Source organism: Neolamprologus multifasciatus, chromosome 15, assembly GCF_963576455.1.
Source record: "Neolamprologus multifasciatus chromosome 15, fNeoMul1.2, whole genome shotgun sequence".
Classification (NCBI taxonomy): domain Eukaryota; kingdom Metazoa; phylum Chordata; class Actinopteri; order Cichliformes; family Cichlidae; genus Neolamprologus; species Neolamprologus multifasciatus.
Window position 1 is genome coordinate 36,855,313 of NC_140453.1, and position 25,350 is coordinate 36,880,662.

Consider the following 25,350-nt stretch of genomic DNA (forward strand, 5'->3'; position numbering starts at 1 on the left):
GATTCTTGCTGCTAAGCATTTCCGTGTATTTTTCCATGGCCTCTATTTCTGGCTGAGAGAGGTTGTATAAACTGGTGGGTAGTGTGACTCCTGGTAGAAGGTTGATGGCACAGTCAAATGGGCAGTGTGGAGGCAGAGACAGAACTTTGTCCTTACTGAACACCAGATGGAGATCATGGTATTCCTTTGGGACTGAGAAAATACAAAGCAGCAAGTACTCGTGGTGGTTCTGTCTTGGGTAGGGCTACAACGATTCATCAAGTAATTAGAATATTTTGATTTAAAAAATTTTGGACACAAATGTTTTGCTTTGATGCATAGTTTAACACACAGCTCTGTAGTGCATCGATTTGTTTAACAATATGAACATTTCACCTACATTTGCACCTAAAAACAGACCTGCAATACAAATATTTAGGAGCAGCAAGTGAATAAAAAGTCTGACAATGTTAAGCCCACATAACCAAACACAAAACAAAAACACTGATAACACAACAGCAGCAGTGCTGATGACGTTGGCATGGTGTAACATGGAGCTGGAGTCTGTTTACACACCGCAAAGAGTAAAGAGGCAGAGCTGTTACCAAGATGGTTAGCTCAAGTTGAGTGAATGAAAACGTGTTTCTAGCATCCAATACAGCAGCACTTGTTCCTGTAATCACCAATAAAACCTTTACTGGGAAAAAGCTATCGGGAGTCTTTCATCAAAACACCTGATCAAAAAACTCCAACGAGAAGAAAAGCAAACTCTGTAGCTTCTCATGTTTATTTTATACAGCGAATAATTCAAATCAGTTCAGTTTTATTTATACAGTGCCAAATCACAATAACAGTCGCCTCAATATATTGTATTTATATTGTAATTGTAAGGTAGACCCTATAATAATACAACAACCCAATAATAATAGAACCCAACAATCATATGACCTACTATGACAAGCACTTTGGCAACAAGAAGAAGGAAAAACTCCCTTTTAACAGGAAAAAACCTAGAACAGAACCAGGTTCAGGGAGGGGTGACCATCTGCCGCAACTGGTTGGGGTGAGGGGAGAAAGACAGGACAAAAGACATGCTGTGACAGAGTAAGAGATAAATAACAAGTATGATTCAATGCAGAGAGGTCTATTAACAAATAGTGAGTGAGAAAGGTGACTGAAGAAGAAATACTATATGCTTTACCAAAAAGAAAAGACACTGTCTCTACTTTCAAAATTAGGCTTAAAACTGTCTGATGAATCCAAATTTGAAGCTGGTTTAACAGAAGAGGAGCCTGAAAACTGAAGGCTCACTGCCTCTCATTCTGCTCATAAATACTCTAGAAACCACATGTAAGCCTGCAGTCCGAGAGCAAAGTGCTCTAATGGGGTGATTATTCAATAATCTGCAGTAAGCCTTCAGAAGTCTAATACTAGACATGTTAAATTATACAGCTTGCTGAAGGCTGACGGCAGCTATTCTATTGTATATGGAAGTGATACATGCAGCAAACAGGGGTGGGTGTAAAGGGTGGATGGGGTGTACTTGGTCCATGTACATTTTACATATACATGGACCATTAAACTCTGAGCCACTGACCTGAGGGTTGTTAGGTTAGACACTGAATTAATATTATTAATATTAATATTATTTAATGTGTACATGCTCGTAACATGTTTTCAGCACAAAACATGTCTGCTATTATTTTCAGAAAACCTTCCAAAAAGACAGACTGAAGGTACATTTTTATGCCTTTGTTTAGATTATGTAGTTGATATTTGACTATACTTGAGATTATTTATATAATTTTTGCATTTAAGAAAATTCTGTTTGCATGTTTCAATTAAACATAATGAGTTGAAGTTGGCACTGAGCTGCAGGGATCCAGATGTTTAACAGTATCACAGCTGAGCTGCTGTAGAGCCAGATGGATTCCACTGACACAGATTCCTTAGGGCTGTGCTTCATTCTTTATATATGTCTTGGGTCAAAAGCTGAGTCCACACTATGCTCTTCCAAATATGCATTTCTTACTCTAAATAAACAGGGTAACTCGTCTCCCCTCTGCTAGGAAACAGATTTATCAATTACAGACACTATTCAGTTGCCCGTGAACGTTAGTATATGGTTTGACTAAGCTGCTGCTATATGCTGAAATTTTCAGGATTAGTCATTAAACTAACATCAGTGTTAGCTTGCTGTTATTGGAAAATGGTAAGGTTAACATCAAAGTGTTATCCCACATTGCCTTCATTATATTCAAAACTGTGTAATGTCTGCAAGAATGTTCACAATATTGCCAAAAGTATTCACTCATCTGCGTTCACATATTGGCCTACCCTTTTCCCTATAACAGCTTCAAATCTTCTGGAAAGACTTTCCTCATGGTTTAGGAGTGTGTTTACACCTGAGTTGAAATGAGCCAATAAGGACTCCTATTAGGCTTAGTTGGCTTGTGGGACTCCGGAGGCAGCTAAGAGGTAGTGGCAGGCCAAGATAATTATGGCTCTGGTAGTAACTGAAGCAAACATTCATGTGTGGAAGGCCCTCTCCCCAGCCACCTCCTCCAGCTTGTCTGGGAGAACACCAAGGCGTTTCCAAGCCAGCCGAGACATGCAATCTCTCCAATGTGGGTCTGCCCCGGGGTCTTTTCCCAGTGGGACATGCCGGGAACACCTCACTGAGGAGGCGCCCAGGGGGCATCCTTGTCAGATGCTGGAAGCACCTCAACTGGGTCCTTTCGATGTGGAGGAGCAGCTGCTCTACTCTGAGCCCTTCCCAGATGGCTGAAATTATCACCCTATCTCTAAGGGAGAGGCACTGTGTCCCAACCTATCGTTATACGTGATTCTGAGATTCTAAGAGAAATGGTATTAAGTGTGTTGTAACAGAATCATAAGCCCTTTTTTCATTAGTACCTACCCGGATCGATTTGCCACAGATCAACACAACTCGACTCAGCTCAACTAGTTTTCCATTACAACCCAGTACTACCCCGTGTGTGCTTGTCGTCATAGCAACACACCTGCACGTCCTGTGACGTAATTAATATGCGACAAAGGTGGACATCAAGCTAACGATATACCTGCTGCTTGGGCTGTGGTTTTTCATCAGACTCCAGGGAACACAGCAGTGTTTTTTTGGAGCCATTTCCCTTGTTACCAGTTTCAAAAATTGTGGTTTTGATTTTTTGAACGAGACACTAACCAGCCAGTCAGTGGCATGCAATCTGACCACGTCACATTTATTACCTGCTCGGATTGCTTGAGCCCTGGCCGAGTAGGTACTAATAGAAAAGGGGCTATAATTTATGTGTGGTTACGCAGACAGTTAACCATGCTTAATTGCTTAATACTGATCAGAATATAATCAGGTCTAAGTTTAAACTATATAACGAATAGCACTGTTACCTCACAGCAAGAAGGTGCAAGTTTGACTCCACCATCTAGCTGGGGCCTTTCTATGTGGAGTTTGCGTGTGTTCTCTTTTCCCTGTCTCTCTGTGTTAGCCCTGCAACAGAGTGGCAATTATCCATCTGTCTTGCCATTTGGTAGCTTGGATAGTCTCCTGCGACCCTGATAAGGATAAGCAGGAGAGGATGGATGGATTTTAATAACAGGCCTCTCACTCACACTCTTTGTCTTCTGCGAGAGGAGCAGTTCAGAAGACAAACTTTGAACTCTTGGATCTAGGAGTTTACAGTTGAAATTCCAGCAGAGACATCAGAGGAATCAACTGCTGTCCAAACTCTGAACTTAAAAACCTATTTTGTGTTTTTTGGCTTTTTCTCTGCTCATTTTTGCTGTGCTAGATTATAAGTCTAAAACAGCAATAGGATTTCCATTGTTTTCCTGCTAGATTACAACTTCTATTTTTCTGTGGATTATAACATTGGGAACATTTGGATTTCCAATTTATTCATGGGGGGGGGGGGGGATTTGGATTTCCAAGGGTGTTGGTTTCCCGTTGGACTGTTATTATCAACACCAAAAACAGAGATAAGTGCATCTTCAGGTCTGGATGTACTTGTCTCTTCTCAACCTCTCTCCTCTCGAAAATTAGAAAAAAAATCATCATTGTGTCAGAGTGCATTAAATAGAAAAGTATAACTCAAATGCTTTGATTATTGTTTTGTTTTATTTGTTTTTTAATAGTTTTGTTTTTGTTATTATTATTTGATTCTGCTTTGCTCCTGTTAATTGCTTTAATAAAATATTGAACATTTAAAAAGTCAAAGTGGTGGACATAAGTATAAACAGCTCTTACTACTCTAGCCTAAAAGTGAAAGACTCTTGGGACTTCAAGGGATCTAGAGGGGAGCTTCCTTTAACGTGTGTGGCTCATGAATGCTGGGACTGCAAGGCTACTTGGGGGTGGCTTTTATCAGAGGCAGTGGGGTAGACACTCGGAGAAGAAAGGTAATCAGCTCTGGGCGGGTCCTCTCACCCACTGGCTCCACCTGAGCTCTACACTGCCTACTGGATAATACCCATAGGATCAGAGATTATGGCTTTTTTAAACAATGAACTGATCCAGACCTCCTTTGTTGTGGTACCGTGCCACAGATTGACAGTACATATACTTATATACAGCAAAAATATGGGTTTTACTGTCTATATGTATACAATAACATTCATATTTGAGGGTCCTTATATTGGGGAGAAACACACTGTAATGCACTGTTTATTTTCTGTGCAAAATGTGTACTATACTTTTAAAGCATGGACTGAGAATTGGGTTTTCAGTTGACTCTTTACTGATACCATGTAGCAGATTGAATTGAATTGTGCCTCTAGTTGACCACAGTCACAGTCTACAGCATCAAATATTGATATAGAGTTTTTACAGTTGACTAGCTTACTCTCCAGTGATAATCTTGTGTGCACTCTGATGTTGTCTTAATGTTTCTTTTATGTCCATAGTATGGCAGAAGTCCCTTACACTTGGCTGCCTACAAAGGCCATATTGAGGTTGTTCGTGTCCTACTCAAAGCTGGCTGCAACCTGGACATCCAAGACGATGTGAGTAGATTCAAGTCTGTCATCCTTCTGTCCAGTTCCAGCTCTTACCGCAGTCCTAAGCATGTCGTCACCAATAGCTGCTTCTCTTTTTGCTTCTCAATAATTTTTTTTAATTCAGCTTTTTACACAAACATAACTGTAGTTTGATGGCCCCCAGTGGCCTTGAATGGGACTCTCTGGTCTGCCCACTGATGGGTCTTCCTTCAGCATGCAAGTCCATCTTCCCCACAGACAGTGATAACCCAGATCTCTGGTATTGCCAAATTCACTCTCTGTGGTCAATGAGCTCTGCAGCAGGTTGCAGTACAGCCTCCAACACTGGGGGGAGCAAGAGATGCAGACTGAGAAAGAAGGAAAAGGACGATGAGGAAGAAGGGAGAAGCCATTGGAGAAAGGCTAAGAAAGAGCATGGAGGATCAGGGAAATTGAAAGAGGTTAGCCAAATCTGGTCCTACTGATTCAACAAAAATCTGTACCCCCCCATCTTTCCCTGAACACTGCTACTACTCAACCACTGCTCAGCTTCGTTCTAGCTTGGATTGACCCTGTTCTTTGCCTCTCCCTCGTGTTCTTTATCTCATGGAAGTCATTACTCTTTTTTTTCTTTTTGTGCTCTGATGTCAAACTACTACTACTGTCATGTCACTCACTGCTAATCTTCTCTATGGCCAGCATTCCATTTACGGCTGATCCTAAGTGTGGAAACTTTTCCTGGGACTTGACTACTTTCATTTCATCACATGAACCACACTGGACAAACTGTGACTAAACAACATTATCTGTGGTTGCTATAACTGCACCATATTAAAACCATTACTGACATAGTCAGGAATAACTCATTACCCTTAGGAATATACAAAAATGTAAACATTAGTAGGCCCTAGAGTGCTGGTGTAGTTCAGTTGTCCCTGGTTCAAGTCTAACCTGTGGACTTTTGCTGTGTCTTCCCACCCTCTGCTCTAATATATTAAAAAAAAAGCACACAAAAAGACCCCCCTAAAAAAAAGAAGAACATTAGCTGGAACTAGGGTTGTTTGAATTTCAGGGTTAGAATTTCAAATTTGATACTGATACCCAGGAACATGCATAATACAATTTTTGACCAGGAGGAGAGAGGTTCTCTGCCAGGTGAACACCAAGGAATTTGGTGCTCTTGCCGATTTCCACAGAGGATCCATCAATGTAAAGTGGACAGTGATCTCAACAACCATCTATTAGTTTTTTGGCCTTTTTCACCTTTATTGACAGACACAATGAACTAAGAGCAAGAACACGGAGGGAGAGAGAGAGGGTCGGATGTCATGCGGTCGGATTCAAACCCAAGCCAGCCACTCTTAGCCGTATGGCATGTGCACACATGCTAAACTGCCCACAACCATCTCTTTTATTTTGTCCATGTTAAGAGACAGGTTGATGATGCTAAACCAGTCCGCTGTTTCACCCTGTATACCCTCTATATGCTGACTCATCGTTCTTGCTGATAAGACACACCGCAGTCGGGTCATCGGCGATCTGGTTTGAACTGTGCATTGCTGCACAGTCGTGAGTTAGCGGTTAGTGGGCTAAGCACACAGCCCTAAGGGGCTCCAGTGCTCAGTTTGGTGGTGTTGGAGATGCTGTTACTGGTCCGGACTGTCTGAGGTCTCTAAATGGTAAATGGCCTGTATTTGTATAGCGCTTTACTTAGTCCCTAAGGACCCCAAAGCGCTTTACACTACATTCAGTGATCCACCCATTCACACACTGGTGATGGCGAGCTACATTGTAGCCACATCTGCCCTGGGGCGCACTGACTGGCAAGGCTGCCGGACACTGGCTCCACCAGGCCCTCTGACCACCACCAGTAGGCAACGGGTGAAGGGTGAAATTGTGAAATTGTGCCCAAGGACACAATGACCGAGAGTGTCGGAGCTGGGGCTCGAACCGGCAACCTTCCGATTACAAGACGAACTGCCAACTCTTGAGCCACGATCGCCCACATGTGAACCTACGTCAGAAAGACCAGGATCCAGTTGCAGAGGGAGGTGTTCAGGTCCAGCAGGCTCAGTTTTCCAATGCTGAGGAATTATTGTGTTGAATGCTGAACTGAAGTCTATGAACAGCATTCGCACATATGTGTCTTTATTGTCCTGGTGGGTGAGGGCAAGTTGTAAGGTGGTGCAGTGTAACCTGCAGTGGGTCCAGTGTGGGTGGCAGCAGGGTCTTAATGTCCCTCATGACGAGCCTCTCAAAGCACTTTATCATGATTGGTATGAGTGCAACGGGACGATAGTCATTGAGGCAGGACACTGGGGACACTGGGTACTTTTTTGGCACAGGATCGAAGGGGGTGGCCTTGAGGCACGTTGAGATGACAGCAGTGCTCAGAGAGAGGTTGAAGATATCAGTGAGGACATCTGTCAGCTGGTCTGCACATTCTCTGAGCACTCTCCCAGGGATTTTATCTGGCGCAGCAGTCTTCAGTAGGTTAACTCTTTAAAGAGTTTTTCTCACATCAGGCGAGGTCACATACATAATCTGGTCGTTGTGAGGAGCGGGTGGACTTCCTTGCCAACATGTCACTGAGCATCAAACCGTGCATAGAAGTTGTTCAGCACATCTGGTAGGAAGGTGTCACCGTTGCAGGCAGGACTGGAGGCTAGGTTTCCATAGCAACCCAGAGTGGCAGGTGCGTGTTACTGCCGTGCTGGCGTTTCTTTTAATAACTTGCAAGTTTAAACTGAAATATCTTTTGTTTTTAAGTAGCTAGCTAATTTGCTAATTTACACTCAACCAGCTGGCTCAAAATGTCAAGGATGTTCAGACATAACTCAAGGAATTGTACCTTCAACTTGCTGTTTTTTGCAACATCCCGACTACAGAATGGAGCAGTTGTCAGCCACCTCCTGTACATGGATGACATCAAGCTGTATGCCAAGAGTGAACAAGACATCGATTCACTGATCCACACCACCAGGATATACAGCAATGACATCAGAATGTCGTTCGGACTGGAGAAGTGTAGTCGGATGATAACAAAGAGAGGGAAGGTAGTCAGAACTGAGGGGTTGGAACTACCAGAAGGCAACATTGCAGACGTAGAGGACAGCTACCAGTACCTGGGCATCCCACAGGGAAATGGAAACCATGAAGAGGCCGCTAGGAAACCTGCAACCACCAGGCAAGTCCTGGGCAGTCAGCTGAATTGTAAGAACAAGATCTGGGCTATCAACACCTACGCCCTGCCCGTGATCAGGTACCCGGCTGGGATAATAAGCTGGCCAAAGGAGGAGATAGAAGCCAAGACAAGAAAGCTCCTGACCATGCATGGAGGGTTTCACCCCAAGCGGAAGGAAGGAGGCCTACTTGTTGTTCCTAGAGTATTTAAAAGTAGAATGGGAGGGAGAGCCTTCAGTTTTCAGGCCCCTCTTCTGTGGAACCAGCTTCCAGTTTGGTTTCGGGAGACAGACACTATCTCTACTTTTAAGATTAGGCTTAAAACCTTCCTTTTTGCTAAAGCATATAGTTAGGGCTGGACCAGGTGACCCTGAATCCTCCCTTAGTTATGCTGCAATAGATGTAGGCTGCCGGGGGATTCCCATGATGCATTGAGTTTTTCCTTTCCAGTCACCTTTCTCACTCACTATGTATTAACAGACCTCTCTGTATTGAATCGTATCTGTTATTAATCTCTGTCTCTCTTCCACAGCATGTCTTTATCCTGTCTTCCTTCTCTCACCCCAACCGGTCGCAGCAGATGGCCGCCCCTCCCTGAGCCTGGTTCTGCCGGAGGTTTCTTCCTGTTAAAAGGGAGTTTTTCCTTCCCACTGTCGCCAAAGTGCTTGCTCATAGGGGGTCATATGATTGTTGGGCTTTTCTCTGTATCTATGAAGCGCCTTGAGGCGACATTTGTTGTGATTTGGCGCTATATAAATAAAATTGAATTGAATTGAATTGAATTGAGGCCAGGGACTGGTGAGTGTCAGCACCACAGTACAGGATGAGACAACGAACATCCACGAATACATCATGAAGATGGCCCCAACTGACAGCGTGCTCAGTGAATACCTCAGGCAGCAGAAACCCAAAAAAGAGGAGGAAGGCGAGGAACCATCATGGAAGGACAGACCCCTGCACAGTATGTACCACCGGCAGATAGCGGAAGTGGCTGATATCCAGAAATCCTACCAGTGGCTGGACAAAGCTGGACTTAAAGACGCAAAGAGGCACTAATCATGGCAGCACAGGAACAAGCTCTGAGCACAAGATCCACAGAGGCTGGGGTCTATCACACCAGGCAAGACCCCAGGTGCAGGGTGTGTAAAGATGCCCCTGAGACAATTCAGCACATAACAGCAGGGTGCAAGATGCTACCAGGCAAGGCATACATGGAACGCTATAACCAAGTGACCAGCATAGTGTACAGGAACATCTGTGCCAAGTATAACCTGGAAGTCCCGAGGTCAAAATGGGAGATTCCCCCAAGGGTGGTGGAGAATGACCGAGCTAAGATCCTGTGGGACTTCCAGATACAGATGGACAAAATGGTGGTGGCTAACCAACCAGACATAGTGGTGGTAGGCAAACAGAAGAAGACGGCCATAGTGATCGATGTAGCGGTCCCGAGTGACAGCAACATCAGGAAGAAGGAACACGAGAAGCTGGAGAAATACCAAGGGCTCAGAGAAGAGCTCGAGAAGATGTGAAGGGTGAAGGTAACGGTGGTCCCCGTGGTAATCGGAGCACTAGGTGCAGTGACTCCCAAGTTAGGCAAGTGGCTCCAGCAGATCCCAGGAACAACATCGAGATCTCTGTCCAGAAGAGCGCAGTCCTAGGAACAGCTAAGATACTGTGCAGGACCCTCAAGCTCCCAGGCCTCTGGTAGAGGACCTGAGCTTGAAGGACTGACCGCCCGCAGGGGCGAGCGGGGGGGGGGGGGGGGGGGGGATTTATATATATATATATATATATATATATATATATATATATATATATATATATATACATAGATATCAAAATAGCCACCCTTTGCTTTGATTACTGCTTTACACACTCTTAGCATTCTCTCAATAAACTTGATGTAGACACCTGAAATGGTTTTCCAGTCTTGAAGGAGTTCCCAGAAATCCTGAGCACTTGTTGGTCCTTTTGCCTTCACTCTGCAGTCCATCTCATCTCAAGCCATCTCGATTGGGTTTAGGTCAGGTGACGGGGGAGGCCAGGCCATCTGCCATTGACAATGGCAAGTTTCCAGCTTACAATGATTATGATGTGTTCATGGAGGGTCCCCCTTGCAGTAAAGTGGAGGTGGGGTCTCATCTACTTAATTTATGTCAGGGTAATCAGTTAGTGTGTCATTTCCTGTCAGACTTCCGTACTTTGGCTGCTAAGTTAAACTGGGGAGATGCTGCTCTCCAGTCATTTTTTATGGCGGGATTGCTGGATTACATCTGAGATGAGATGGGAGTACGCGAGGCTCCCAAGACTCTGGACGAGACTGTAGATTTCGCCTTGAAAATTGATCATCGAGTTATGTCACCACCTCGTCACACTCCTCGGGTCTTTAAACCCTTCTAGTCTCAGAGAGATACTCCTCCGCCGCCTCCCCCCTCCTCTGAAGGAGTAGCTGCTAATACCAGCAATTTTTCCACCGAGGAGCCTATGCAGCTGGGCAGGCTATCCAAAGAGGAGAGAAATATATGCTTGCCTGAAGGCCTTTGTGCTTACTCTGGGTTGGCCCAACATTGTGTCCTCTAGGTCCGGGAAACAATGTGGCCAGGTAGACTGCGGGGGAGTCCTACTTGGCTCCTCCTGTTTTTCAGACCCCTCCCATTTCCAGCTTAAGGTAACGTTTCACCTGAAACAAAAAAGGTTCCCTCTTGAGGCTCTCCTGGACTCAGGAGTGGCTGAAAACTTCATCGACCTGAATCTAGCTTCTCAACTCCACATTTCGCTAACCCCAGTTAACCATTTATTCCTGTCACTTGGTAGACGGACACCGTCTCCAACAACTACCCCATTCAGTTCCAGACCCAACCAGTTTGCATGTCTATCGGGGAGCACTAGGAGTAGATCCAGTTTCTCGTGGTCTCTGCTGCATCCTCTCCTCTCATCCTGGGCTAACGTTTCTGATAGGGGACCCCAATTCACCGCTAGTTTCTGGAAGGTCTTCTGCAGTCTGATTGGGGCCTCTTCCAGTCTCAGGTCTGGCTACCACCCTTAGACTAATGGGCAGGCGGAAGGGGCCGCCCAACAACTGGGACGCTTTTTGAGATGATTCATCTCCACCCAACCGTCTCTTTGGCCTAGCTGTTGTGGACAGAGCTGTCTCACAACCTCTACATCTTTTCCTCTACCGATCTCTCTCCCTTCGAAATTTATCATGGCTTTCACCCTCCTATCTTTGACCACCAGGAGGCAGAGGTTTAAGTACCTGCAGCCCAGCGGTTGGTCTGTTGATGTCGACTGGCCTGGATCGAGGCATGGGCTGCTATTTCTTGATGCAATGCTCAATACACCAAACAACATCGCTGCCGACACCAGCCAGGCCATTCATTTCAACCAGGGAACTGGGTCTGGCTCTCCACGAGACCCCTGAAACTCCGTACCGAAGCCAAAAAGCTCGCTCACAGGTTTATTGGCCCGTATTAAATCACGGCAGAATCAATCCGGTCACTTATTGTTTACGTCCTCCACCCACAATGAAGGTCCACCCTGTTTTCCATGTGTCGCAGCTTAGCGACAACGCATTGCCTCTCCACTAGCACGACCCTCTCCAGTGCTGTTAACTTGCGATTTCTCAGGCTGGTGACTCAGATGAATTTATCCTCACCATCAAAAGTGACTCTTGGTCCTCCTTTCCTGGGGCGGTCCTAATGTTAGCCAGTTTCGTTATAGCGCATGATGGTTTTTGCAACTGCACGTCGGGACACATTGAAAGTTTTAGCAATTTTATGGATGGACTGACCTTCAATAAGGACAGATCATTAGAAAGAATGAACATGATTTATTGATGAACAAAATACAGATAAATGTTTGGCAGTTAAACTCGTCCTGTCAGAACAGAACCCCAGCTGTGAAGGGGATTAGAGCAGGACCCCCTGGAGTCTAGACGCTGGTGCTGGAGATGAGATGTAGGTGGTTTGAATGGAGCTTGAGTGATGAGAGTTAATTCCATATATCTTGTTTCATATATTTGATACTCTCACTATGTGTCTACAATGTAGAAATTGGTAAAAATAAAGAAAAACCATTAAATGAAGGTGTTTCCAAACTTTTGACTAGTAGTGTATATATATATATATAAATATATAGAGATATAAATATATTGTAACTTTAAAAATTGTGAATCAAGTCCTGTTGGAGTAACAAAATTGCTAAGCTGTGCCAGATTTCTGAAAATGAGGAGGAGCTAGTGGGTCCCGGGTTTATGCTAGCTGTTTTATCTTCACACCCCACATAGCATGTAGCAATAGTGCCGAATGCAATGGGTACACATATGGAGGTAGGCTATGACTGAAGGCTCCGTAATAGGCACGTAGAGTCCTCATGGTAAAGCCAATAAACCAATTGCACGCCCAAGGTAAAACAAGCAGAGCTGATGGAATGGGGTATGTCTTCCATTTCAGTTGCATGGTGTTCATAGCTGATGTGTCGTGCTTTTCATCCATTGACGGATGACGATGAATGGACGGACCGCCCATTCATCCGTCTTGCCATCCATCCCTCCCTCCCTCATGGGTCTGGGTTGCATGTTAATTTTTCAAATTTGATGTTCTTGTTTTGTTATTTTAAAATGTTATGAGTTCCTATTGCTTTGAACAAAATTCAAATAATAGATTTGAATGAGGTGTGTGAATCATTGCAAGGACTGCAAATTGGGGTAACAAGATTCTCAAACACTTTGCAGTTAATCAGTGTTGTGTTGTTACCATGTGTTAGTAGTCAGTTCTATGTCTTTATATTTCTGTTGACAGGGAGAACAGACGGCATTACATAGAGCAGCAGTGGTGGGAAACAGTGACATTATCAATGCTCTGATCCAGGAAAGCTGCGCACTGGACAGACAGGACAAGGTATGATCATTTACTATACTTTCAGATACATATTTAATAAACTGCTTTCTGTGAACCTCTTTACAACTGGACTTTTTTGCTTTTGGTTTTTCTGTAGAACTACACATCAAGTCATAAACTTAAATGGTCAAAATTTGGAGACTGACTATACAAATATACAGTGGCTTTGTTCTGTGCTTAAATGTTTACAAATATTTATATATTTTTTAAACTGTTCTGTAGTCATGAGTTTAGTATTTTAATATCGACAAGCTGCAAAGCAGTATTTAAAAAAGTTGACTGTCTTCATATTTACTGTTAAGTTACTTTTTTGCTTCCTACTTTCAGACTTTTTAGTTTGGTCTGATCCAAAATGAATTCTGTTTAGTACATTTTTTATGTATAATTGCAATTCACAACAACAGTCACCTCAAGATGTTTTATATAGTAAGGTTAGAGACAAAATTCCAGAAATCTGAAAATTCCCCCACAAAGCAACTTTTAACAATGGTGGGAAGAAGAACTTTTTGTTTTTTTTGGCAGAAGAGACCTCCAATATCAACCACTTCTTTTATCTACTGTTGGTACATGCTGTCCAGGGGCCTGTCCTTCCATGATGGTTCCTCTTCTTGCTCCTTCTCTTTCTTGTGTTTCTGCTGCCTGAGATAGTCAATATGCACATTATTCGTTGTGTTCATCTTTCTGATGTACTCTTTCTAATGGATTTGTGTTGTTTCATTCTGGATAGTGGTTCTGAAAATCTACTTTCTTTCCATTTAGCATACAGTCTAATGGTGCTGGACGTGGGTTGAAACTAGTGGTGCAACTGATCAAAAGTCTCACGGTTCGGATCAGATCACGTTTTTTTCCTCACGGATCAGATCAATTTTCGGATCAGCAGAAAAAAAAGAAGACTTATTTAAGTATTTTTTGCCTATTAAAAAACATTCAACTCAAGAATCATTCCACGCAATTATATAAAAACAAATTAAGATGCAATATAGGACAGTACAGGGCTTTCTATCTACCACTCCGCTGTGATATAATGACCGGTCATGGTCACGTAGCTTTCCGTTGCCCTGGAGATCCACCCATTTGTAGCTAGGACAACAGAAGATGCCTGGGACAGCTCAGTCATAACTTTAAACTTTTCCTGCTCATACATGCTTGGAGCGATCTTGTCACTGAAGTGGACGCGCGATGGAATGTCATAGCGTGGCTCAAGCACGTTCATCATAGTTTAAACTAGTGCTGTCAGCGTAAATCTCGTTAAAATGACGTTAATGCCATAACTGCATTGACGCGGCAAATCTCCGTTAACTAGTTACCGCGGATCTTCCTGTGCGTGGGGCTGCACAGCGTCAATGCGTTAACTAACGCGTTGACTAGTTTAAACCCCTTGTTTTGCACAACAGAATACAGCCTCCCGTCTGCAGCTAAACACCCCAATAGCTTTTGTAATAACTTTAGCCTGGTCAGATTGGGCAGCAAAGGGCTGCTTAAATACCGCAAACTCTTCTGCTCCTCCACTTGGACCGCTAGCGCTGACCATAGCTATCGCTTGACAGACTGACCACGTGCACCATACACATACTTTTTTCATCTTTTTCGAATCTTCGGATCACGTGCGTGACGAACCGTGGAGTGAGATCGGTTCGGATTATGGATCAACCATAATCAACCATTAGTTGAAACCCTCCATGCATGATAAGGAAATTTCTTGTCAGTGGCTTCTATCTCCTTCTTTGGCCACCTTATTAATCCAGCAGCGATGTGCTAGCAGCATGTAGGTGTTGATTGCCTGGATGTTGTTCTTCTCGTTCAGCTGACTCCTCTGGACTTGCCTTACTCTATGCAGGTATTTGGTGGTTGCTGCTTTGTTAGTAGCCTTATCACCGTTGCTTTGGGATTCCAAGGTACTTAAAGTTATCCCAAATGTCTGTAGTGTTGCCTTCTAGTAGTGCAATCCTTTTGGTTCTGACTAGCTTTTCTGTCTTTGTTACCATCCATCTACACTTCTCCAGTCTGAATGGCAAACTCGGGTCCTCTACCAGGGGCCTGGGAACTTGAAAGTGCTGTGCAGTATCATTGTTGTTTCTATGACTGCAGTCTTCTGTTATAGACGCAGTTTGCACTTTTTACCAAAGCAATACCCATATCCACACTGTAGACTGTGCCGCTATTTCGTCCTCCCACACATCAACTGAAATCAGCTGATTGTAGTGTAAGCGCAAGTGTAAGCAATAAACAGAATTGATAGACCGGCAGATTACCAACTCAGATTAACAACTCTTCTGTTTCCTAACCCTATTTGTGACTGCGCACCAGTGCACAAGCAAGGTGCATAGTGACACGGAGGAACAAATTTGTGTGTGGAAGAATCTGACTGGCCCGCACAGAGTCCTGACCTTTGGGATGAATTAGAGCGGAGACTGCAACCCAGCCTTAGCGTCCAACATCGGTGTCTGACCTCACAAATGCGCTTCTGAAAGAATAGTCAAGATTTTCGCATGAACACAATCCTAAACCTTGTGGAAAGCCTTTCCAGAAGAGTTGAAGTTGTTATAGCAACAACAGATGGCCGGTATCATGTCCAACCCTCTGAATTAAGAATGTAATGTAACTGACTTCATATGCTTATGAAGGCAGATGAGCCAATAGTTTTGGCAATATGCTGGGTGTGTCTATATTCAATTATAAATGATGAAAAGATAGGTGTAGTTTGGTTTTAAATTCCAAATTAAAGCCTTGCATTTACAGTTTTATCACTTGACCCTCTACTGGAAATAACAACTATGTTGATGCAGCTTCTGTTGTTCTACAGTTTTGCGGTGTGCTGGCCTTCCAATTCCCTCATAACCAACCTGAGTTCATGACTTCCTTATGAATGTGGGGTCTACTGTTATACTGTTTAGGGGCGGCTGTTGTTGTGATTTGGTACTGCATAAATAAAATTTAATTGAATAAAATTGAAACTTGATCAAATTAAGCTTCTCTTCAATTTGAGTTGACAGAGTTGTAAACATCAATCTGTTTGTTGTTCATTTGCCTTTTTGTCTTCTGTCAGGATGGCAATACTGCTCTCCATGAGGTGTCCTGGCATGGCTTCACTCAATCTGTGAAATTGCTGGTGAAAGCTGGAGCCAATGTTTATACCAAAAACAAGGTGAACCTAGACTTAACCTGAGATTGCAGCACTGAATACATTGGCTGAAAGTTCTAATCAATATTGTTGTAGTTAACCAAATATAACAAAAATCTTAAAGTGTGAAAGATATGCTTGATAGTTGAAATTAAAAACTAGGCTTTAGACAAAAAAGAAAACTGAGGCTATAATCTATGCTTGGAAAAAAAATAGATTCAGACATTTTCTACTAAAGACGCTGGTAGAAAATGTCTTTAGTTTTTGTCTGTGTTATTTAAAATTTTGTCAATACAGCCAGTCTGTGAATGCTTGAGGACTGTGAGTCAGTTTTTATACTGTAATACTTCTTCCACCTAAAAAAGACAATATACATATATGGTATATGTCACTGCAACAAAAGTATCTCCAGGGAACACTAGTAAATGTCATACTCTCTCTGCTCCTGTTTGCAGGCAGGAAATACACCTCTCCACCTTGCATGTCAGAATGGTCATGCTCAGAGCACCAAGGTTCTGTTATTGGGTGGATCCAGACCTGACAGCAAAAACCATGTAAGTTATGTGCATTTGCAAGTGTCTGGTAGTTGTTCCTGTTCAGAGATGAAATTTGGCAGGCTGTGGAACCCTAATATCTAATATCCACTCTGGCAGTGAAGCGTGAGAAAAAGAGTTTGTCAGGTGTTTGGTGTTCTTAATTTGTATGCAGATCTTGTACTGTCAGGGTTTCTGGTTCGTTGACCCAGTGTTTTCACTTTGTACTTTGAGACTGTTTTTTTTTTTTCATTTGATTCCTGTTTTATTGTGTTAGCCTCTGTCTTTGGCTACGTTCACATTGCAGACGAAAGCGCATCAAATTCGACTTTTCTGACCCTATGCGTCCAATATCCGATCATGGTATGACAGTGTGAACAGCACAAATCCGATATTTTCAAATCCGACTCAGGTCACTTTCGTGTGTGGTACTGAATCCGATACATATCTGATGTTTTAGAAAGCGACTGCTGTTTGAATGGTCATATCGCATTAAATCCGTTTTTTACGTCACTGACACAAGACAGACGCCAATTAGCAGCGCCAGAGAAGACATCGTGAACGCTTCCTGGCCATCCAGTGAAACTGTTGGGAAGACAACGTTGGAAAACGTGAACATTTTATTTGTACTGTATATATATATATATTAGGGGTGCAACGATACTCGTATCGATATTGAACCGTTCGATACAGTGCTTTCGGTTCGGTATGCATATGTATCGAACAATACAACATTTTTAATTTATTTTATCAACTTTCCTTCTGACGGTGCTGTCTGTGTTGAGCGCTCAGTGGATCTGCGCTTGACAGTGCAGCCTAGGCGGAGTAGTCGAACACAGATTCACTGAGCGCAGGGCAAGCTAGCGAGACAGAAGTTAAGCTCTCCTTGCAACATGGCAAATTGAACCTCCCCCACCCTCATTCAGATCTGGCGTTTGGAACTATTTTGGTTTTCATGTGATGTATGACCCTGAAGGTAAGCGTGTCATGGACTAAAGTAAAACAGTATGTTGGATGTGCCACGCAATGCTCAATTACATGGGTGGGAACTAGTGCATTAGCGCAGTTAGAACGTGTTGGCTGTCCAGCCCCACACACGGGGCAATCCGCGGTAGCTCGTTAACGGAGATTTGCCGTGTTGTGGCGTTAACCTCATTTCAGATTAACGCTGACAGCACTAGTGGGAACACAACGAATATGACTGCACATTTACGCCGACATCATCCTAGTGCAAAGACAAGTGGAAGCAGAGAAAAACAACAAGCAGGCATGCTACAAACTTTACCGGAGTCAGCGGTTAGCACATGATTCTCCTTATGGGGACCTGATATGTTTAATATGCTGCTGAGAATATAGCCCAGAAGAAGCGTATATTATAGCTTTTATTTTGGAAAGAGCCATTCCTCTGTAATAAACTCTCTTTTCCAAAGATGAGTGATTCCTCAATCAGATACAGGGCTCGCAAAATCGCTAGCCCGACGTCCCGGGGCTAGCGATTTTTCCAGTCGGGCTGCCCTGCCCTGCCCGTTGGCCTATCGTAGGAAGGAAAAATATATGTCAATGCTTTTGCATTCTTTCGGAAATGTAGCTGGGTAATTATGTCATTGGCATCGGTGAGCCACTGTGAATATGTGACATATTGAAATCGCATTTGAATTTGCGCTTGTTTTTTGCTTTCACTTTGCAATCGCGCGAACTGTGTATAGAGAGCGACAGCACTGATCGGTGAGTGATGATAATTTGCGCACCAATTCCTCTGACATCATCTTATCAATCGTTAGCTTACTATGCAAACATGACAAGTGAAATCTCCCGCAGCAAGCTTAAACATGTGAGAGGTTGATCGCGCAGAGAATCGCTGAGCGTTAAGTGAGTGCGTGTGTAAAAGCAGCAGGATACATATTTTAGTTCTGCTGAGCCAAATAAGACAGGTCAGGGTGAAGAAATGACAGCCAAAGAAAAGCTTACCACAAAACGGAAACTTTATGACAAATCAGACTATAAGGCAAAAAGAAAGTGCAGCTTTATGGTTTCATGGACAAAAGAATTTCTGTGGCTGCAATATGACGAGCTAAATAACCAGGTCTGCACATAAGTGGTCCGCAGGTGCGTATTCGCTGTCAAAATAAAAAACTCGCACAAGATAAGAAGTTGCAACGCGTGTTTGCATACATAAGATTTTCTGGAGGAGGACAGACATTTGTTTAGAACTCTTAAAGATGTCGAAGAAGCTCCTTTAAGCAGTTACTTTGGTGTTCCTCCACCTCCAAAGAAATGTCAGAAGGAGTCCAAACCACAAAAGAAGCACGTATTCTCGGACAAGTGGTTGCAGGAGGTGAGCTGGCTTCAAACAAATGATGAACGCACAGAGATGTGGTGCAGAATGTGCTGTGAAAATTTAATAAATGACAAATTAATAAAAAGGCATGAACATTTTTTTGTATCGAAAAAATATCGAACCGTGACACCAAAGTATCGAACCGAACCGAACCGTGAATTTTGTGTATCGTTGCACCCCTAATATATATATATATATATATATATATATATATATATATATATATATATATATATATATATATATATATTTATTTATTAATATTTATTGATATAACTTTCATGCAAATAAATGGTACTGATTTTAAATCCTAGCAAAGTTCACACTCTGTGTTGTAAGCATCCAAGTGCACCATAATTATAGAATAGTAAAATAATAATAAAACAATCACTACTGCTGATTATTATTTTGAGTTTGAATTTAAAAAATGTAAACTTGAAAGAAAAATATATATGACCTCTTTTGTTCTTAAAGATCTGATCTTTTTCAGACAGTGCATTTGTTAGGTACAGAGAGGGCAAGAATTGTCACAACAGTGGATTCATTTATTGCATGATAATGCCTTTAATGACTCATAGATGCCTTAAGTTAATCTTAATGTGTTATATTATTATTCATAATATACTATTTGTAATATTGTTATATATTTCCAAACCTTCATTGTTTGAGCTTCAAAAACAAATGAACTTGTTTTTTCTTCTTTTTTAAAAAAAAAGTTGAATAAAAAGTTGAATACTGTCAGCAACATTCAAGTGCTGGACAGCATCGATAACATGGTCCCCCACACAAAGTTCTAGGCTATGTGTGTTATCTGCTTTGAGAGTGAAGGTAGTAAATCTCTTACACTGTGTTTGGGGAGATTTACTACTTTGACCTGAGGAATGTGAATGCTGTAAAATTATTTACCAGTGATTATTTCTTGCAGGCAGGTGATACCTGTCTACATGTGGCGGCCCGCTACAATCATCTGGCTGTGATTCGCATCTTGCTGGGAGCATATTGCTCTGTGTCAGAAAAGAATTTGGTGAGTTGTCGACTGACTGGGGCATTTTTCTGGTAAAAGCTACTTGATGAAAAATTAATTGGAACTTTTTTCCTGTAATGTGAAAAAAATCACGTTTGAATTATAGAACTGTTTTTTTTTAGTAGCTCTTTCTATCCACTATAATCAAGTAATCTTGTTTTTCTGATAGTTGGAGTTCTCTTTGTAATATCATAGGGTCTTTACCGTATAATAAAAAGTGCCTTGACTTTATAGTTGGTGCTGTATACATGCACTCAACAAAAAGAACAAGTTTATTCCTTTATTTGACATAAAGTGTGTTAATATTTTTATTCTAAGCCCCACTTATTGCAGACACGCTGTCTGATGTGGAAACCTCGGACGCAGGTTCTGGTTGCTTGAGGCCAACAAGTACTGATTTTTGGGGGTTGAATTCTGCTGATGCAGGACTCGCTGATTCAGGCTCATATTCAGGTGCTGGTGGGGGCTGCCTGGCACCCTTGGGTTCTGGTGTGGGCTCAGATAAAGGGTGTCCTTCAGGCTCTAGCACTGCAAGCTGTGTGCCCTGTGCAACCCCAGCATCAGGAATACAGGCAAGAGGTCACAGCACTGCCGTCTGGTCCTGCTTTGCCCGAGTCAAAGGTGCTCCACTGGCTGGTCCTGAACCCTAACTCGAACCCTCCGGTGCAGAGCATGATTTGCAATGTGAATGAAGCTCCTGCAGTGGTTCTATAAGGACCAAATGGCTCATAACATCAAGCTAGACACCCCATACACCCAAAGCACCTCCCATAGAATACTCCCAAAAAACACATGTAGACTGGTTGAGAAAACTCCCACCCACCCTGAAACATTCTTAAGAGGCTGGGTCCAGTGTTCCGCAGCCCGGACGAAAGCCGCATTGTTCCTCCTGTATCTGAGGTTTGACTAACAGATGGACTCTCCTTTCCACCACCCTGGCATAGATTTTCCCCAGGGACACCTGGCACACAGTGCCTTCTGTGGGTGCTGGGTCTACAGGAGGGTCATTCCATGTCCCTTCTTTGGGCTGCTCTCGGCCAGGCTCCATAGGCCAAAGCCTGGTCACCAGGTGCTTGCCCTCGGGTACCCTTCCCAGGCGAGGCTACATGGCGGGGTCTCAGTAACCCTATCCTGAGATAAGAGAAGAGAAGATAAGATAAGAGAAGGGGTTTAGCTGTTCCCTTGATCTTGTACTGGCAAGGTCTTCTGAATCGCCCTTTGTCTGGTTCCTCACCCTGGACCAATGGGAGACCCTACCTGTAGGCAACAAAGCCCCCCGACAATATAACCCCTCTTCCATGATAAGGCAGTGATTCATGGAAAGGGAGACACACAAGTTTTTCCACTTGATTGCATATATCATATTAGTTGAACTTATATAACTATACTATATAATGAAACTAACTATATAATGAAATTATAACTAGTAGATTAAATGAACCATATAAGGTGGGGATTTGCATGTTAAGGATGAGATTATATACATCATATAAGGTAAGATTAACATGGAGGAGTGAGGATATTATGTTGACTGAGTCATATTAAGATCAAAATTAATAAATGAAGAAGTTAACTGAAATAACCTTTTTTATTCAGGTATATAGCTCATAGTTAATAATCAGTATGCTTTTTATATTCTCTTGTAAATAAAATACTGTTTTATGATTTGTAAATCATAGCATTTTGTTGCTATTTACATTTTACACAGGATCCCAACTGTTTTGGAATTGGATTAGTAATTGCATTGTTTAATAGACCACAATAATAAAGAACTGGCATCTGTTTGAGATCTTCAAGTTAAGGTTAAACTTATATTAACATTACCTAACACACCTTTTTTTATGTCAAACATTACCGTGCATTTATTTGAGAAGAATTGTTCTTTGATGATTTAGCCTATTTATCCCTTCCAAAGAGCACCTCAAAGAGACACAATTTAAATCCAGGAAGCACTCCTTTCTCCTTTGTTTTTAATATTGATGTTTTTAAAAACTATTTGTTTCATATTCATGTGCATGTCTGTGTGTGATGAATTTCCTCAGGCTGGAGACACTCCACTACATGTGGCAGCTACACTGAATCATAAGAAGGCGATACGCCTGCTACTGGAGGCTGGAGCAGACAGTCGCATCAACAACAATGTGAGTGTCTCTGTAGACTCAGGAGAAGCATGTCTTTAATTTTAGCACATTGAAAAACCATAGTAGTTATAAGTGGCACTTTCTGTTGTCTAAAATGTTCACGAGTTTTATAGAAATTTATAAAAACTGTCTTGACTTGAGGTTGGCCTATGATTTTCTGTGAGTTCCTGCTTTAGTCCTCAAGGAATGACTCAGTTTTTCTAATTAGTGTATTTCTCCAACTATATCCAGCCACTAATATGTCCTTGTTGGATCACATTTTAGCCAGCTCCTCATTATTGTCTTTGTCTGTCACAAGCTAGAATCTCAGGGGACTCAACCTCAAGGTCAGAGGTCACGTTTTCTGACAATCTTGTGACTGCCATAAGTTGACAACAAGCCAGCATAGAATTTTAAAATTGAAACCATAGGTATGCCTGACAGGAGGCTGAAGGTTAGCACTGGCGAGTGCCAGTATTTTTTTAAAGGCAGACATATTGATAATGATGTCAGATCCATAATAAATATGATAAATATGATAAATTCTAACAGGAATTAACATCTATGACTACATCATTTCTCCTTCCACTCACTTGTCAAAATAACTGAAAAAGGAGTTGTCTTAAGAAATTGTAGTGGGTTGACTTGGGATAGGGTCTCACAATGCATCCACTTCCTCCATCAGCTTGCTGCCAGTCGCTGCTTCTTGCTTTTAACTCAAAGCTGTGCTATTCACCATTTCTTTGTAGAAGCAGCAGGTAGCACCTTGAAAAGCATTTGAGCAATTGACCATCAGTAGCTGGAAATTCTCTAATCGCATTACAAATCATTATACCTTTTTTGGAGATGTCATTTCATATAATGAAATGTTAAATGGACTGATTGTTATATAGTGCTTTTCTACTCTCCTGGAGCACCCATTCATACAAGCACTTGCAGAAGTGCGTACTAACATTCACACATATTCATACTCCAATGGATCATCGGAGCACAACTTAGGGTTGACCTGCTTTACCACCTGAGCTACAGCCACCCTGAAATGTGTGAAGGTTCAGATTGTACATTAAAATATCCCATCAATACTAACAGGTTCACAGTGATAGAAAATAAGTTAATAATTTGCTAACACGTATTGAGTTTATAAAAACAACAACAAGAAAATAATGTATTCATTCATTTTCACCTTTCACATAAAAACACATACAAAAAGTAAAAATATCATAGGTTTTACCACAAGCCAGGGAAAACATCCGGTCTGCATGGAAGAAAGAGGAAACTGTGACCAGCTGAAGGTGGACTCATGCTTTGTCTGTCTTGACTTGTATCTCTGGGTGTCTGCAGGCAGGTCTAACAGCTTTGGACCAGGCCAGAGAACACAACAACCCAGAAGTAGCTCTTCTACTGACTAAAGCACCCCAGGTAAACTCTCACTGTGACCAGTACAGGCAGACATAATTTATAACTATAATAAATAGTTTGATTGTTTTCCACGTATATGAAAAGTAGGATGTGTGATTTTTCTTTCTCATGGGCTTTTCTAGGTTTTATTTGTCATGTTTAGTAACTATAGCTCATATTTTACCATATTTCACTGCCCAACATTTTAATCTCTTATTTTTAGTTCATCAATTTAAGAAAAAAACAATAAATGTAAAAAAATAATAAATAAATAAAATATAAGAAAAAAGAATCAGATCACTTAAACTATATTTAACATACCAACAGCTAAAATTGAATTTTTTTTGAAAAGCCAGTAAAAACTGTACTCATCAATACTTATCAATACAATATATACAATATATAATTCACAAATCATACTTGATGAATTGTGTGTCTTCTTGTGTTCAGGTGCAAAGTTTTGTGCGTGGCAGGAAAGCAAGGAAGAGGAGAGATGAGCTGAAGGCAGAAGGTCGCGCCCAGTCAGTGCCTAGAAATGCGATGCTACCCTGTAAGGTAAATATACTTAAGTGTCAGTGTAGCTGAAACTTACTGAACGTAGACTTCCTCACAAAAATAGGAAAATGTGACCAAAAACTGGAATGAGCAGGAATGTTTTTTTATGGAGGAGGGGAGTCAGGGTTGTTTCCACATATCTCTGGCGTTGGCCACACACAGTGCTAGCCCTAAGGATTTTTATATTTTTGTGGGGACAATGCCTTTATCATATCCTTTAGCTAGAGTTAGCAAGAGTGCCAATATCATTGTATGCCAGGAATTAGTTTCTCACTTTAATTAGGAGTTATTATTCATCTCTGGCACACTTCTACAGCATGTCATGTCTTTTGTCTTGTCTCCCTCTCCTCACCCCCAGGTGGTCATGACAGATGGCTGCCTGTCGCTGAGCCTGGTTCTGCTGGAGGTTTCTTCCTGTTAAAAGGGAGTTTTTCCTTCCCAACTGTCGCCAAAGTGCTTGCTCAAAGACGGTTGTCTGATTGTACGGTCTTTACCTTACAATATAAAGCGCCTTGCGGCGACTGTTGTGACTTGGTGCTATAGAAATAAAACTGAATTGACATGAATTGAATTGGCCAAAAGTATGCACTCACCCATCCAAATGACTGAATTCAGGTATTACTATCGCTTTCATGGCCACAGGTATATACGATTTGACACCAAGGCATGCTTGACTGTTTCTATAAACATTTACGAAAGAATGAGTTGCTCTCAGGACTTTAGTGAATTCCAGTGTGGTACCTTAATAGGATGCCACCTGTGCACAAATCCAGTCGTGAAATGTCCTTGCCACTGAATATTCCACTGAATATAGCAAAGGAAACGATTGGGAACACGGCGATTTTGATAGAATTGTAGACTTGAATTATTGAAAAAAGAAAAGGGAAAAGACAAAAATCCATAATATGTCTCATAATGTCCACTTTAAAATCTTTCATATTGTTTAAATGTTTCTGGAAACTGCTTAGATAAACCTTCCTCTCGTTCTACAGAGTAGTGCATCTGCTGCAGGCGACAGCCAGAGCAGTGACCAAGCTGCCTGCAAACACACTAAGGTAACTGACGCCAGGAGAGGAAAGAACAGGAAGCGGAAAAAAAAGGTAAGACCATGCATATAAATATGGAATAAACCATGGAATAAAAACCTTAAAAAAAACAAAACAAAAGTAACCAGTAATGAGGGCTAACCTCAGAAGAAACTATCTCAGG

The 25,350-nt window shown here is 42.1% G+C and overlaps 2 protein-coding genes across 6 annotated transcripts in view; both read left to right on the forward strand.

Annotated features, from left to right (window-relative positions):
- ankrd6b (ankyrin repeat domain 6b) overlaps positions 1 to 25,350 on the forward strand; it is a 64,901-nt gene that overhangs the window by 22,595 nt on the left and 16,956 nt on the right. For 3 of the 5 annotated variants that reach the window (XR_014869339.1, XM_085132787.1, XM_085132788.1), the window contains exons 2-10: positions 4,900 to 5,432; positions 12,954 to 13,052; positions 16,099 to 16,197; positions 16,629 to 16,727; positions 19,970 to 20,068; positions 22,111 to 22,209; positions 23,530 to 23,607; positions 24,037 to 24,141; positions 25,134 to 25,241. Coding sequence is in view for 4 of the 5 variants with exons in the window: in XM_085132787.1 (XP_084988913.1) it covers positions 5,145 to 5,432; positions 12,954 to 13,052; positions 16,099 to 16,197; positions 16,629 to 16,727; positions 19,970 to 20,068; positions 22,111 to 22,209; positions 23,530 to 23,607; positions 24,037 to 24,141; positions 25,134 to 25,241 (1,074 nt within the window). In the remaining variant the exon portion in view is untranslated. The remainder of the gene's footprint in view (positions 1 to 4,899; positions 5,433 to 12,953; positions 13,053 to 16,098; positions 16,198 to 16,628; positions 16,728 to 19,969; positions 20,069 to 22,110; positions 22,210 to 23,529; positions 23,608 to 24,036; positions 24,142 to 25,133; positions 25,242 to 25,350) is intronic. The other 2 variants (XM_085132789.1, XM_085132791.1) reach the window with 1 other exon arrangement.
- On the forward strand, positions 5,431 to 9,911 carry LOC146502688 (uncharacterized). Its single transcript, XM_085132792.1, has 2 exons — positions 5,431 to 8,337; positions 8,942 to 9,911. Exons 1-2 carry the CDS (start codon positions 7,785 to 7,787, stop codon positions 9,208 to 9,210), a joined length of 822 nt encoding a protein of 273 aa, XP_084988918.1. The 5' UTR covers positions 5,431 to 7,784; the 3' UTR covers positions 9,211 to 9,911.